The 15,180-nt window shown below is 39.8% G+C and overlaps 2 protein-coding genes and 1 long non-coding RNA gene across 5 annotated transcripts in view; all 3 read left to right on the top strand.

Annotated features, from left to right (window-relative positions):
* Window positions 1–9,073, top strand: part of LOC306826744 (adenylate cyclase type 1-like) — a 37,708-nt gene extending 28,635 nt beyond the window's left edge. The window contains exons 9-20 of one of the 2 annotated variants that reach the window (XM_079348252.1): window positions 1,154–1,351; window positions 1,436–1,533; window positions 1,708–1,792; window positions 2,293–2,382; window positions 3,261–3,523; window positions 4,291–4,417; window positions 4,818–4,934; window positions 5,069–5,215; window positions 5,570–5,668; window positions 5,789–5,903; window positions 5,990–6,114; window positions 6,994–9,073. In XM_079348252.1, the coding sequence (XP_079204378.1) occupies window positions 1,154–1,351; window positions 1,436–1,533; window positions 1,708–1,792; window positions 2,293–2,382; window positions 3,261–3,523; window positions 4,291–4,417; window positions 4,818–4,934; window positions 5,069–5,215; window positions 5,570–5,668; window positions 5,789–5,903; window positions 5,990–6,114; window positions 6,994–7,416 (1,887 nt within the window). In that variant the 3' untranslated portion in view covers window positions 7,417–9,073. Of the gene's footprint in view, window positions 1–1,153; window positions 1,352–1,435; window positions 1,534–1,707; window positions 1,793–2,292; window positions 2,383–3,260; window positions 3,524–4,290; window positions 4,418–4,817; window positions 4,980–5,068; window positions 5,216–5,569; window positions 5,669–5,788; window positions 5,904–5,989; window positions 6,115–6,993 lie in introns of both variants that reach the window. The other variant, XM_079348251.1, reaches the window with a different exon arrangement.
* Window positions 9,074–10,118: 1,045 nt separating this feature from the next.
* LOC306827410 lies at window positions 10,119–11,812 on the top strand. 2 transcript variants are annotated; one of them, XR_013779629.1, is made up of 4 exons: window positions 10,119–10,223; window positions 10,321–10,716; window positions 10,802–10,909; window positions 11,025–11,812. It is a non-coding gene; the product is annotated as an uncharacterized lncRNA (long non-coding RNA). The 2 variants fall into 2 exon arrangements; XR_013779630.1 differs by having other exon boundaries at window positions 11,022–11,812.
* A 1,062-nt stretch (window positions 11,813–12,874) lies between these two features.
* Window positions 12,875–15,078, top strand: LOC306827385 (insulin-like growth factor-binding protein 1). Its single transcript, XM_079349168.1, has 4 exons — window positions 12,875–13,254; window positions 13,448–13,590; window positions 13,759–13,887; window positions 14,006–15,078. The coding sequence occupies exons 1-4, from the start codon at window positions 12,906–12,908 to the stop codon at window positions 14,129–14,131; spliced, it is 747 nt and encodes a 248-aa protein (XP_079205294.1). The 5' UTR covers window positions 12,875–12,905; the 3' UTR covers window positions 14,132–15,078.
* Window positions 15,079–15,180: the final 102 nt, after the last annotated feature.

Raw genomic sequence — 15,180 nt, 5'->3', positions numbered from 1 at the left:
AATGAATAGGATTTTCAGTGCAGCAGACATAGCTGAATGATTCGTCCTGTGCTGCTAGGAGCAAAATATAAAACAAATGGAGAATTGAGCATCTGCAGGTCAATGTATGGCTGCTTCACACATCAATAAATCAAATACTCAGAGGAGGTACAGAGAAAAAAATGAGTGAACTGGGGAGGCAGAGGGGAGGAGAAATAAGACAGAAGGACAAAATGTAAGGATGAAAAGACAGAAAGAAGGCCGAAATGAAGGAGGGGGAAAAAAGCAGAAAGCAGTGTAAAATTCACAGGAGCATGAATGGAAGTAGGGAAATATCAGAACGAAGATGGAAACAAGGGATTGTCGAGGAGAAGATTTTCAGGCAAGCATGGAAAAATAATGTACTGTTAGTAATAGAGTATGTATTAGCAAGAGAGAAAAGTAGTAAGAAAGATCATACAGAAGCTTGGCAGGTTGGAGAGAAAAAGGAGTGTACAGAAGCAAGGAAGGAGGAAAATAGGTAAAAAGAAAAGAAAAAAGAAAAGGGGATTTGAGTAAGGTTGTGAGGAAGAATGTACAGAAGTTGGTTTTGGAAACAGGAAGTTAAGATTAACGTCAAACAAAGAAGGAGAGTAGAAAAAAAGGGGGGAAAGAATGAAAGAATAAGGAATCATTAGAAGTAGGGAAGGACATTAATAAAGAGGAATGAAGAGGAGGACATGCAGCACGTCGTGTAATGAACTCATCAATACTTTTTCTCCCTTACGCTGCCACTGAGATTAACAATTCATCCAGAAGTTTTTCTTATATGGACACACACACACACACACACACACACACACACACACACACACACACACACACTACTCTACTCTGCCATGTTAAGTCTCTGGCTTTGCTCCAGTGGCCAATGTTTTGCATAGCTGCTCATTTTGGCTGTTGTAGACTCTCAGACTCAGCGGGGTGCGTTCAGTAATGAAGTTAAGTGTGAAAGCAATGTCCTGATTTGGAAGTATAATAAGCTGTTGTTCACTCTTATCCAACCCTGTCCCGAATATGATAATACTCGAACGGTATAGAGAGAACACAGGAGGCTGCACTTTAGCCTGTTAATCACACTTTCGTTTCTAGAATTATTTATTTTCAATGTCTTTCCTTGTTTTTATCTCCCCAGCGGAGAGCGATGCGAACTGCTCCACAGAAGCTGAGGAACCGTACCAACACAAACCAGGCTAACTTGATCCAGAGCAGCCCTAGAACCCGGGTCAACCGCTACATTGGCCGGCTGATCGAGGCCCGTCAGACTGAGTCAGACACGGCAGACCTCAACTTCCTCACACTCATGTACAAGTGCTCTGAGCGCGAGCAGAGGGTAGGGGTACAGAGTTAGTATGCACCGCGAAATGAACTGTTCTACCATGTTACTCACTTCTATCTGCCCTCTGTTTACACACAGTACCACCAGGTTCCTGATGAATACTTCACCAGTGCGGTGGTCCTCTCTCTAATCTTAGCAGCCTTGTTTGGCCTTGTCTATCTTCTCATCATACCACAGTATGTTCAGCAAATTCTCGTGTTGTCCCCTCTCTCTCTCTCTCCCCCTCTCTCTCTCTCTCTCTCTCTCTCTCTCTCTCTCTCTTCATGCATCTCTTTTATTGACTCCTTTACATTCTGCTTCACTTGCCGCTAACTGTTTCAATCTTCCTCTCTCTCTCTTTTTCCACTTAGGGGCACAGTGGTACTTGTTCTTCTCGTCTTCTGCATCTGTTTCCTAGTGGCTTGTATAATGTACCTGCATATAACTAAATTACAGGTAAATACGGCTGCTTTCTTATCCTAAACCTGCTGAATAAAGGACTTTACTTTTCTCTCAAACATCTCATTTCAACATTATCAGTCCTGTTTGAGTTGGTCAGTGTATCCTTCTCGTTTATTCTTTTCCCTGCTGGGGGAAAGAAAATCATTTGTTAATGTACTATAAAAAGCCTTGTTTTTACCATTCCATTCCTTTCCATGTTTTATTAGTTGCAAGATTCCCTTAAAGCTCTTGTGCAATATTTAAACTTGGATAGCTAGCATACTAATTTTCATCTTTTGTTTCAGCCTCAGTTCTCTTTATGACATTTATTAACGTCTTGCAGTTTTATGTTCTTCTCTTTCTTCTTTTAACACACCTTGCCTCGTGCTATCTCAGTATCTGGCTCCACAACGTTCTCGTCATTTTTCACACAAACTATTTTTAACAGCTATTTACACGTCGTCATGCTTTACATTCCCATCTAACTTTTCTTTGATATGTACATTTTCTCTCAGTGTTTTCCAGGGTGCCTGACTATTCAGATCCGCACTGCTCTCTGCATTCTCATAGTGCTCTTAATCTACGCTGTGGCCCAGGCCTGTGTGGTAAGTGAAATAGGTGGTAGTTACATAATAGCCTTCCAAAACACTACACTTTGTAAAGAAAGGGTTAAACAAGGAGGTGAAAAGTATGTTAAACAACAAATGCCAGTTGGGACAAAACATGGTGTGTTGAATGGTGAGACTGTGCTGCATTTCAGCCTCTTGTGGATGAAATGAATATTACAACAACAAACTCTTTTAAAAACAAAGCACTTCTTGGCTTAATGTAAAAGATAAACTAACTTGGATGATGTTGAGATTTCAACTTTTGTCAGAAAATAAGCCTCGTAAAAAAAGGGGGAAATGTCTTTAAGAACTTTTACCAAGCCGAGTTTATTTGAATAATCCCGACCCAGATTTTTAAACTGTGCTAATTATCCTCACCCTTTTTTCACAAGCAAATAAATAATATCAGTCACTTTTGCTTTTCACTCAATAAAACAACTTTTTCCATCCTTATCACAGGGGGGAAAAAGGGTTACAAAGAAAAATGATGTCAGCAAACTTTTATTAACCGGTTAAAATGTATTTTCAATTGAAAGATCAAGTCATTGGAGAAATTATTTTAGAAACTATTTTGCCAACTTGGCCAAACTTTTAAAACCCAAGCTTTTTCACTGATGAGGACAAAATAAGAAACATGGATAATTTTTCCAAAACCTTTTTGTCCCCCTTTGTAAAGATCATAACCAGAGGAGAAAGGGTAGAACGTGGATCACTAGTTCTTTTTTAAAATTTGGGTCTCATTGGTTCTGTATGATATACAATCTTTTTCAACTGACTGATAGATTCAAGGCAGATTGTAAAAGTACCACTGAAAAAGTCCTCTAAGTATCTAGCTGTCTTCATTACCATTTCTCTTCTTGTTTTGCCTCTGTCAGGTGGGCTGTATGCCCTGGTTGTGGGGTAGTGCCAATACCAACAGTTCCATCATAATCATTGATGTCGACGGCGGCGCCAACCAAACCATGGCGGAGCTGCCTTGTGACGGTGCCCGATACGCCTTTCTGTCTTGTGTGGTGGGAACACTTACTCTGGCACTTTTCCTGCGGGTCTCCTGGCTGCCAAAGATGGCGCTGATGCTGTTTCTGGGGGTGCTGTACATCACAGTGTTGGAAGTCAGTGGCTTTCGCAAAACAGCAGGGTGAGGGTCACGCCGCACAACACGACTACAGAAACAGTCATGCAAAGCACTTGGGTTCTTTTGCATATTTTTATTTCTGTCCTTGATATACATAAATGTATTACAACAACAAACATCCTATCAGAGCTTAAAGTAAGAGTCCTCTGTTCTACTCATAATTGTGCGTCATTCGAGTAGCAGAGGCGAAGGTTGGCTGTGAATGTCCAGAAAAGGTTTTTGTGTTTGTTTTAAAGAGAACAGATAAGCAGGATTTTGGAAGAACATTTACTGTACATGTACTGAGATAAATGTGAGTGGAGGAGTCTTTGCTTGTCTGCAGCCCACATGCTCTTTCATTTTCCATCCTTTTGGGGCAGCACATGTGCTCATTAGTTCCAAATAAGAAGCCTGAAAGGACACTGTGGGCTGGATGACAGTCGCTGTGCAGAGGGGCCTGGCCAATTTCATTGGGGCTCTGAAAATAAATGTGTCCCTGAAAAGTGATTATGTTGAAGTTCTCATAATTACTCGGATAAGAATTGTAACTGAAAAAACATACTTTGTTGAGGTGCACATATGCTTTAGTCAATAATTTAAGCACTATTAATCTCTTTCATCAATCCGTTTTTGGTTTGATGTTCCCGATAAGCAAATTCACATTCATAATGTATTCTTTCGTTAAACTTTACTTAAACATAATCCACACTGTGGGGGGTCCGTTCAACTTCTCATGTAGTTTTGCGTGTGGTCCAGTCAAGTGCTGACGTGTGTGTTGGTCTCTTCCACAGTGGGGGGTCCACCCACATCTGGGGCTATGAGCCCATCCTGTCTCTGTTGCTCTTTGTCAGTGCCCTGGCCCTCCACTCCAGGCAACTTGACCTCAAACTACGCTTGGACTTCCTTTGGGCTGTGCAGGTCAGGAGCTGTGTGTATCAGTGTGTCTGTGAAAGCGGCTGTGGAGGACAAGAGACTTAAATCTAATTATTAAAGTTTAACACAGTGTACTGTATGAGTGGTGAAAGCTGCTATCTTAGAGGCAACATCATGGTAAAAGGCTTTATTTGGATTTATGTCTTTTGGCATAAGGAATGCTCCAAAGGACAATTGAGCATAATGGGATCGAAAGTGTTGTGGCAACAGCTGAATTTTAAACTATTTAACAAGCAGCACTTGCAAGTAATGTACTCAGGTCCATACAGAATGCAAAGACAGGCCATGCAGGAAGGCTTGTGAAGTTTTATACTGACCCCAAGTGGTGAAAATGTTAAATTAAGAATGAATCTGTTTATTTAGTCTTTGCTTCGTTTGCTGACAGGCTGAAGAGGAAAGAGATGGCATGGAAAAAGTCAAACTGGACAATCGGAGGATTCTCTTCAACCTGCTACCCGTACACGTGGCACAACACTTCCTGTTGTCAAACCCCAGGAATATGGTGAGCCTCGCAAATAGACAGGCAGACAGACAGACAGACAAACAGGTAGATAAACAGGCAGAAAAACAACATTGACATCTTAGTAGGTCATCAAAGGACCTAAATGATCCCTTTTCTGTGTCCATTCTTTTTAGGATCTCTACTATCAATCATATGCACAAGTGGGTGTGCTGTTTGCCTCGATCCCGAACTTCAATGATTTCTACATTGAGCTGGATGGTAACAACATGGGAGTGGAGTGCCTGAGACTTCTGAATGAGATCATCGCTGACTTTGATGAGGTGAGGATTTTTTTTTACTACTGACTTTAAACATGAAAGGTGCGCTCTGGAGTTTTGGGAGAGAAATTGGAAAGATGGAGAAGTGTAAAGATTTTGTGTTTGAAGATAAAATGTTACGATGAATGAAGTTATGAGGAAGGTCCCGTGACCTGTCCCTCTCCTGGTAACTTTTTAGCAAACAGTGTTCCAGGGACCCATTTTTTCTTTGAATAGAGTTTGTGTGTTTATTTCAGAAAGTTTAGCATTGAATTGTTTCAATTCACCAACTTTCAAATTTCACTACCAAATCTACAAAGAGCACCTTTAACTTCTTGAAGGTTTTATACGTTTATTTGTATGTAAATGTTTTTGCAGCTCATGGATAAGGAGTGCTACAAAGACATAGAGAAAATCAAAACCATTGGAAGTACATACATGGCAGCTGTGGGCCTTGTCCCGACCATTGGTACCAAGGTGATATGACCCTTGTTTTTCTGTTTGTACCTGTATGAAAAGATAGTTCATTGTAATGACGACAATACCAAGGATCAGTTTAAACTGATTCTAACTGCTTGGTGAATGTATCCCCTTTAGGCCAAAAAATCTGTTTATGACCATTTGAGCACAATAGCAGACTACGCCATTGAGATGTTTGATGTTTTGGATGAAATCAACTACCAGTCGTACAATGAGTTTGTTTTGAGAGTGGGTGAGTATAAACCTGTAATCCAACTATAACCCAACTGTAAATGAAATGGGTTTGTATTTATTGAACATTTTCCTTTGTTTGAGTAGGTATCAATGTGGGTCCAGTGGTCGCAGGAGTAATCGGGGCAAGGCGTCCTCAGTATGACATCTGGGGGAACACAGTCAATGTGGCCAGTAGGATGGACAGTACTGGAGTACCAGGGAAGATACAGGTACCAAACACACTTTGTAGAGTCAGAATTAGGATCAGGTTTTATTGCCATATACATGTACACATACAAGGATTTTGACTTGGTGTATTGTTGCAAAACAATGAACAAAGGAAATAAAACAGTACTAGCAAGAAGTGAAATGAAATAAGAAGCAAATTACAAGTATATAAAATAGAATTTTAAAATGTGAATGGAGTGCATGAATAAAATAAATTGTGAGCCTTGATGTAATGCATAAAAACAGTTTCAGCCTTCACATTACTGTGACGTTTTCTGACTGTGGGGCTGATGAGAGTCGGGGGGGTCCTGGAGGTGTACAGGTCGTGGAGAGATGGTAGATTGCAGCCGATTAATCTATAGATAATTTCCCGATGAGGTTAATTTGGTTTACTGACAGTGCCTAAAGAAAAAACAAATATACAGTATATACATGTATATACTTCAGTTGCATTTAAAGGTTGCATTTGCTTCAAAGTCAGTCAAGTCCTGAACTGACCTTTTTCAGTGAAGTTCCCTCAAAACTTTGATGTAGTTGAATTTGACCACACGGGTAACCTGCTGTCTTTGACCCTTTGTAAACCTCCTGTTTGCTTTGGCAGCAAGTTAGGTTTGCTACGTCTATTCATTGTTTCATAACAGAGACAAGTAGAACCAGGATCTCAAGTTTGAAAACAACGTGAAGGTTTTTTTTCACTCTGAAGCAAGATGCCTACATGTGAAGAACATTCATAGCCATTTAATATCTGTTAGACACATTTTATACAGAAGACAAAGTGATTCAAAGGTTTTTAATTTGATGTTTTACTAAGCCGTGTTCAACCTTGATATGTTCCATCACACATTATGCCAATAATATATTGCTTTGGGGGTGTGATACAGGTGACTGAAGAGGTCTATCGCCTACTAAATACCAACTACGACCTGGTGTGCCGCGGCAAAGTGAGTGTCAAGGGTAAAGGTGAGATGCTGACCTACTTCCTGGAGGGGAAGGTTCAGGGCGTGGGCACTGTAACCACTTCCTCAGTGGTGCGTTCCGCCAGCCTGGCGCGGCGGATCCATTCCTGTGGCAAGACGAGTGTCCCGACCAAACTGGGGAGCGTCTCCTCATTCGCCAGCCTTGCTGCGTATGCCAGCATGGGCAGCAACATGCAGATTAACGCTGCCAACAGCAGCAACAGCCAAGCGACATGCCTTCCTTCATCCTGCGTGCCCGCAGTGGGTGAGGAGGACGAGGAAGAGGACGTTGAGGTTACAGGGATCGAGATTGAGGCTGTAGCAGCTGTTGCAGATGTATCAGTGTAAAAAAAAAGAAAAAAACACACAAAAAAACCGGACAAGACCAAAAACTTTAATGGAAAAAGGCAAGAAATGGCTGGTCTGAGGCCGAGAGGAGATAGGGCTGTCCCGGTTTCACCTTTATTATCCTAGCCACCGGTACAAACCAGGATATGCTCGTTCAGGATCGGAATATCCTGAAAAATAACATGAGACAATCATAACAGTTGCAAGGAGTGTTTAACTGTGTGAGGGAGAAGGTGAAAAGAAGAAAGACACCCAGAATCAAGAATCCTCTTTTAACATCTTTTCTCCAGATGATGCAGTGTGTGGTGTTCCTGGGTTCCCACAGATCCAGGTTTACAGTAATGTGCATATTTGTTTTGTAGTGCATATTCCATGTACACAGGGGGATCGGGAAATTAATATCCAGAAAAAGACTGATCTTGCTATTGCTTTTGCACTGTCTTTCTGAATATGCCAAGGAAACATTGCATTATCTACAGACAAAATTGTGTTTTTATTTTGTTGGTGTATGTAAGCATGCATGTGTGTATTTGTGAGTGGGTGTAAGCATGTGTGGTTAATTCTGAATTGTAACGAAACAGCACAAAGTCCTTTTTTTAAATTCTTGGAGCTCACTGGATGAAACTGGCTTTTTATGACATATTTACACTTAATAGTGCATGACTATTGAAGAGTTGACAGCCATAGTTACAGTACTCCTGTTGAAATAAAACCAAAGTATTGAGCTTTCATTAGATCTTTAGTGTTATAGCTAATGTTGCCTCATCACACAACACAGAGAGAGAAAATGCTGCAGTATTCTTGGACCGATTTTTGTATGTGGGACGTCTCCATTAGACTTTAAAAGTGACTTTTTAATAGAGGAAAATGTACCTGAACTGCAGTTATTCATGAAGGTTTTATTTAATATTACATTAAAGCCTGATGAATGGAGGAAAGGAAGGTGTATAGACCTCAAAGTGATTCTAGTTGTAGTGCTGCTATGAAATAAGTTAACGCCAAACTGGACTAGTGACAAAGTATGATTAACATTGCATGAAGGGCTAATTCACCCTTATGTAGGTGCAATCATACATGTGGAAATCCAGGAATGCATACATCAACACAGAGGAAATCACATACAGGCACAAAGAGTGAGCACACAGCTTCTACAAATGCACAACGTAGTCCTTTAGCCGAGGCCTTTCAAATGCTCCATGTACAGTTACATTGACACATCTCTTGAGGCAAAAGAAGCTTTGGTGCATCATCCAGCAACTGTCGTCTTGCAGCCATTTTATCGCTTTACTCCAGATAAACTCAAGCTTCTTTTCGAGAATTCCTCATTAACATGTAAGCTTTAGCACGTCTCTCTCCTCAGATACAGTTTCAGAAATGTGAGGTGCTTCAGATATCTTTATAGCCTGTATCTTTAGCATCATAGAACTTTCACTTTATCCGCAAAAGTGTGATTTCATCATGTTTCAAGTTTTTGCCTTACTAAATAAGCTTACAGTGATTGCAACCTGCCTTTTTAGATATATCCACTTTGATATGCAGAGCATACCTTTTTGTAAATAGCCAAAAACTGCAAACTATGTTGTATCTTGTACAGTGTAAAGTTGGTTTATTTGAATATTTTGTAATAAATAAAATATTGGTGTATAAAATAACAAAAGTGTAAGGCTGTAAATATGTGTATCAATGTTTAGCTGCTGACACACAAAAGGTGTTAAGGAATTATGGACTAGGATGAACTGTAAATGGTGGTGTGTTTGATGAGAACCATTGGGCCACTAAACATCAATATGTGCATGGAGCACAGCCAACCTTTAAATGGATAACAGACATATCTTTATGAGCAGTTTTCCATGTTAGTTCTCCACTTTAAAATGGAATCACTCACATTTAATGTCATGGCTCTTGAAGTAACAGTTTCACTTTGTGTGGAAACAAATATATATGAACATGTCTTATTATGCCACTCAGTGTACTCCCATAGCCAGATGAATGTCACTATGTCCCAAACACTGAGTGGGAGGCAAATTTGTTTAGCCAGTGTTAATGTACACTTGGTTGGAGGTCACTCAGAGCAACAGTGAAGTCAACAAATATTGGGCTTGCACCCTTTTTTTTTTTTTGGACAGTAAAGCTGTGTAAGTCGTTTCCTTAAGAATGAAATAGTTTTGAATAATTTGAAATGAGACATAATGTAATGTTGATACACTGTATGGAAAAACTTAAACAATGGAGCTGTTTCAGTTTCAACTGTGTGGTCAAGTTCACTGTCTCTCCGCTAAAGTTGACATTAAGCAATGAAAGGGAATCTAAGGTGAACAAACGGACTCCCACAAACTCCCACATCACGTCATGAGGGCCAAACAGGCTAAAAAGGAGTAAATCAAATTCTGACAGGTGTTAATAAATACTCTTAGATTCAAAAGACAAGTTCAATTTCCTGCAAAAAAAACATCTGATTTGGAACTGACTTTAAAGATTCTAAAGACAATGAACTAAGACCTTTTCTTAAAGCTTACATAATTCTGTGGTCACTTGCTGACTACATCTCCTCGTGACAAGTAAACTAAACTTTGTATGTTGTACGTGAACATTACGCTTATTTGATGTAATAGATGCATTTTCTCAAGTTACATTTCCTTTTTATTCTCCTCTTGAGTCAACAGTGATAATCACTCAGTCGGCTCTGTTTCTCTAAGCTTTAACACCTGATTTCAATAATCAACTAATTAAAGCCTGAATCTGCAGGAAAATTACAGGACATAAAAGCTAGGTTGTTAGCCACTTCAATTGACATTCAGAAGGTAGAAGTAAGTATAAAATACACTTTGGCTCAAGCAGATGCTATCTAGCTATAAATAAAGGCATCAGCTAAAAACTCTGAATTATGGTGTTCTTTATTTAAAGAAGATGATGGAACAAAGGCGACATCTGGAGACCATGCAGGAAGAGACAGAGCCAGAGGAAGAGATCGAGGGAGGTGAAACAGGAGAAGAGAGAGAAGATGTTCAAATAAAAGAAAGTATGGAAACTCACCACATAACAACAGAAGGTCAAAGTGAAGAAGATGAAGATGGTGTTTTGCTTAGGGCTCTGAGACCAAGGCGACTACCTCGTTCCCTTAGAAATTCAGAAAGTTATTTAGAAAAGCAATCTTCCAGCAATCTTCAGGAGGAAATGGAGAATTTCACCAAGTCCGATCTAAGCACAACTTCCGTCGATTTAAATAATGATTCTACCATACCTGGGCAGGCAACATTAAGAAATGAGAGGAGGTCAAGTAGTGGTGAGTTGAGAATAAAGGTAAGACTTTTTTGTATTATTCAACATTAAATATGGGACAACAAACAATTAAAATGGGGAACAAATAATGCTCTTTTAATTTAAGGTTTCCAGGATCAAATGCCAAACATACAAACCTCGAGTTTCTGCAGGAGCTAAACCACCTGCCCTGAAGAAGACAAGGCGCAAAAGGAGGAGGAAAACTTCTTCAGTAGTGAGTTTGTTTTAAGCCAATATTTATTTATGCTTAATCAAAGCAGATCATATTGTAGTTTTTTTTCTTTTTTTTTTTTTTTCTCATGAATGTCCTTCATAATGTCTCTAAGCAGGAGCACTTTCCTCAGTGGCTGGTTGACTTGATGGTCAACATCGAAGAGGCAACAGCTCACCAACTGGTCGTTGAGTAATGCCTATCACAAGGTGAACGTGAAACATGATGGGCAGGCTGATCAATGACCTCTTTGTGGAACACTAAATGTAGAACAAACTCTTCACGGATTATTATGGTTGGCACTGCCAGGGATTAAAGTCCATGTACAACGTGATAGTCGCAGTTTCTCTTATTTTCACAGTGTAAGAACAATCAGATATGTACAACTGCAAAACAATTCTGGGGCATGTGTTTGAACTTTATTTACGTCGACATACATCAGGCACATAACTCATAAACCGCTAGTAATACAGGCAATTTTATTTATGCTAAAGTCGCTCCCTTTAAATGAACCCTTTAACCTTTCTTCGTGGGTGTTCTTTGATTTGAATGTCAGTGTACAATATTATTTCAGAGGCCAAAGCTTTCTCTTCAAACAACGTCCCGCAGGTACACACCACACATAGACAGTAGTTTATTGAACTTTAGGAGGGCAATAGGTAAGGGGTTATGTTTGAGCTTTATGATTAACAGTCAGGTTTGGTTATGAATCATTTTTATTTTTTTTGCTACAAATGTATTTTTGTAAACTGAGCTGTGAAAATATAAACTTGAATAAAGCTCTTGAAAAGGTTTCTGAACACCGACTAGATATCTATATCTGTCCTAGGAGACAATCACCAAGGAGATAAAACATTAGGAATATGTAAACGCACATAATAAATATATTTCCATTGATGAAAGAAATGTGTATATAAGGAATTGTTTTAAGTGATACCTTCAGGTGAGTAAAATGAAATTGATGAAGTTAAGTTTAGGTACTTTGAACATACACTATTTTTTTCAGAACATACATTCCACAATATAAATACTCGATTCATGTGAGTTTTTCTGTATGCTCAATGTTGTATATTTTTGTTTTTCACAGGTCAAACTATCCCCTCACCCCCCACCATCGTCTCCACCTAATTTAGACATGCATGGACATTCTTTTCTAGCCTAATACTGTTTGTTCATCGTGATCTATTTTAAATGATATTCTTGGATATCCATTCTCTGCTTAAAAACAAACAGTTACACAATAAAAAGCTTGGGATCATGCAGAGTACAGTGCATGAGTGGTGTTATTGTGTAAAGACTAAGTGGAGGTATTTGGCAAACATACGTATAGTTATACTACATAATACTACACTAATGAAACAACCATTTACTACTGTCTTCCTTCACACAAACATGTTATGATTCAGGCAGAGGGATCCATAATGCTAGGGTTATGCAATGCTGAGAGCGAATGATCTTGTTTATCAGTCTGCCTGATAAGAGGAACACACAGGCTTTAAGTCAGAAAACAATCTGTTGACATAACTGAACAAAATAACAATGCCACGCAGAGGTTTTTAATCACCAGTCGTTAAATCAGAGCCTATAACAACATGTAATATTACTTAGTTGTTGTCTATTACCACCTAACTGACAGATTTCTTCCAAAAGCAGCATCGAAAAGCAGTAATTGTTTTCAGAACCTTATGTAAAGACAGAGATCAGTAAATTGGTTGTCCAAAACAGGGTTGTTTTGATGTTCAATCACTTTATGTTCCAAAGTCAATATTGACAACAGACCTTGTGAAACTGGATCTACGCACGTCAAGCAGGGTCATCCATGGTTTAAAGTGGCTTTGTCCAAAATATTTTATATACCTAGTTGGTGTGTCAATCATTAACACCTCTAGAGGCTGGATCTCGTATAAATATTGCTGGTTCAGAGAAAACAGTTTAGAAGGAAAACTACGCTCAACCAGAGCAATCCAAGAGGAAGAAGTTATTTACACAAGGACTAGAGATGTCTGGATTATATGAGAAACTGAGATTAGTGGCAGCAGTTGTCGCTCTGGCTGTCTTGGCTGTGGTGAGCTCATCGCCAGTGTTGGGACCGGAGCCTATCCGCTGTGCCGTGTGTTCGCCGGACAAACTGAACGTCTGTCCAGCCATCCCAGCAGACTGCAAGCAGGTGCTGAGGGAGCCTGGCTGTGGCTGCTGCATGGCCTGCGCTCTGGAGAAAGGAGCGTCCTGTGGGGTTCACACAGCCCACTGTGGAGTGGGTCTTCGCTGCACGCCCAGGCCCGGTGAGGCCAGACCGCTCCATGCACTGACCAGAGGACAGGGGGTCTGCACAGAAAACCTGAGCCAAGGTAATCAGAGTTTCATGTCTTTCCCTCGCAAAGGTATAACTTGAAGACTCTAAAACGCCAAACTTTAAACCACAAAGCACCATCAGGGATAGGGAATGGATGTTGGACACAATTTAAAAAACAACATATTTTGCATTGGTTTTTAGATGAAAGATACATTTTCAACACTAAATTATTTATGAAATCTTTACAGATGAAGCAGATGGAGCTCCTGAACAAGGTTCCCTGAACTACCTGCTGGGTCTCAACCTTCCACTTGATAACCAAGACACTGCTGAAGGGCAAGAGAGTTTCAAAGCAAAGATCAACGCCATCCGTGACAAACTGGTTCAAGAGGTAAACAACCTCAACCTGACTAATCCACTAGAGGGAGCACTTGTTCATAAGGAAATAGAGTTTTTAATGACAAATAATGGAGTACTGGATATGTAGTACTTAACATTAAATACATGCTTGATTTCTATAGAGTAGTTCTAATTGTTGCTTGCTTTGTCTTTTGCACAGGGTCCCTGTCACATTGAACTGCATGCAGCTCTTGACATGATAGCAAGCTCTCAGCAGACACTAGGAGAGAGGTTCACTACTTTTTACCTGCCTAACTGTGATAAGTATGGCTTCTACAAACCCAAACAGGTGAGAATTGCTGGATTTCTAAAAAAATTGAAAGTTCAGTCCACCTGTTGAAAGAGATTCATCCTTAACCGCTGGGTGATTTTATTCCTGTGGTTAACCGTCCCCATTTCTCTTTCAGTGTGAGTCATCTCTGACTGGACCGCCGGCTCGCTGCTGGTGTGTCTCTTCCTGGAATGGGAAGAAGATCCCAGGATCGAGTGACTTGCTTGATGACTCAGAGTGTCACCAAGAAGTTAGTCACTAAAGAATGGACGCTTTTATCACTCAAACAAACACAAACAAATCTAGACAAAAACAACGAGGTTGCATAACAAACCAGGCAAAAGCACGTCTCCTAAAAAAACAAACAAAAAAATGATGAGTTGAGCTCATTTTACAAAAACACACTCATTCACACTAAATCTAATATCCTATTTCAGAGGTGAAAACTTCCTCTCTTTTTATTTACATGTATGTATCAAGACTTATTTATTCAGTGCTTGTATATTCCTACTAACCATTTGTCGTTTTTAGATATTTTATATGTTTGCCTATTTTTTTTGATTGTAAATAGGGCAACACTGTATACATTTGTGTTTCTGAATAACTCCACTGCTCACAACCACAAGTCCGCAGCTCTGCCAAGCCCATTTCAGAGTCTTCAGGATCTTTATTTTTTATTTTTTTATTATTCATTCAAAACTGGAGCTGCTCACAGCAAGACACAACACAGCCACTCATTCATTCAACATGTTGACATTGTCTGAATGTATCTCCGTTGGCGTTTCCTCAATGGGTATTGGGGGGAAATACTTAAAGTGCCACAAGTATGTACACGGTGGCCAAGCACAAACATATCAAGACTCATCCAGGCCCCCATGAGGTTTGGGACTGTTTTTATTCTCCATTTGTCTACCTCTACAGGTCCACAGGTTTAGCACAGGGTAGCTGAAGTCTCTTTTCAGCTACATATTTCTCATGTTAGGGACTCTTATTTGTCTGTCTTGACCTATTCTGTCATTTATTCAAGTATTTATTATGATTCACTTGTATATTTATGCTGTTTGCTACTGAAGTCTTGTGCCGGGAAAAGGATTACAGCTGAATGCTATTTGCCAGGAATGCCTCTATTCCATCATTGTTTTGGTGAAATAATGTTCATGTTTCTGTAATCCTGTGGATGTGCACCCAATTAAAGTGCTGTCATGCTGACGTCATGTTTACATTCTTTTTTTTCTCATTGCAAAACAATCTGACACAGTCAAAGCACGAAAATGCAACATGACAAAGAGAATAATGAAAGTGCTACATGTG

This window comes from Symphodus melops (assembly GCF_947650265.1).
Source record: "Symphodus melops genome assembly, chromosome: 7".
NCBI classification, from domain to species: Eukaryota; Metazoa; Chordata; class Actinopteri; order Labriformes; family Labridae; genus Symphodus; species Symphodus melops.
The sequence above is the reverse complement of the archived record's forward strand: the minus strand, read 5'-3'. Positions and strand labels throughout refer to the sequence as shown.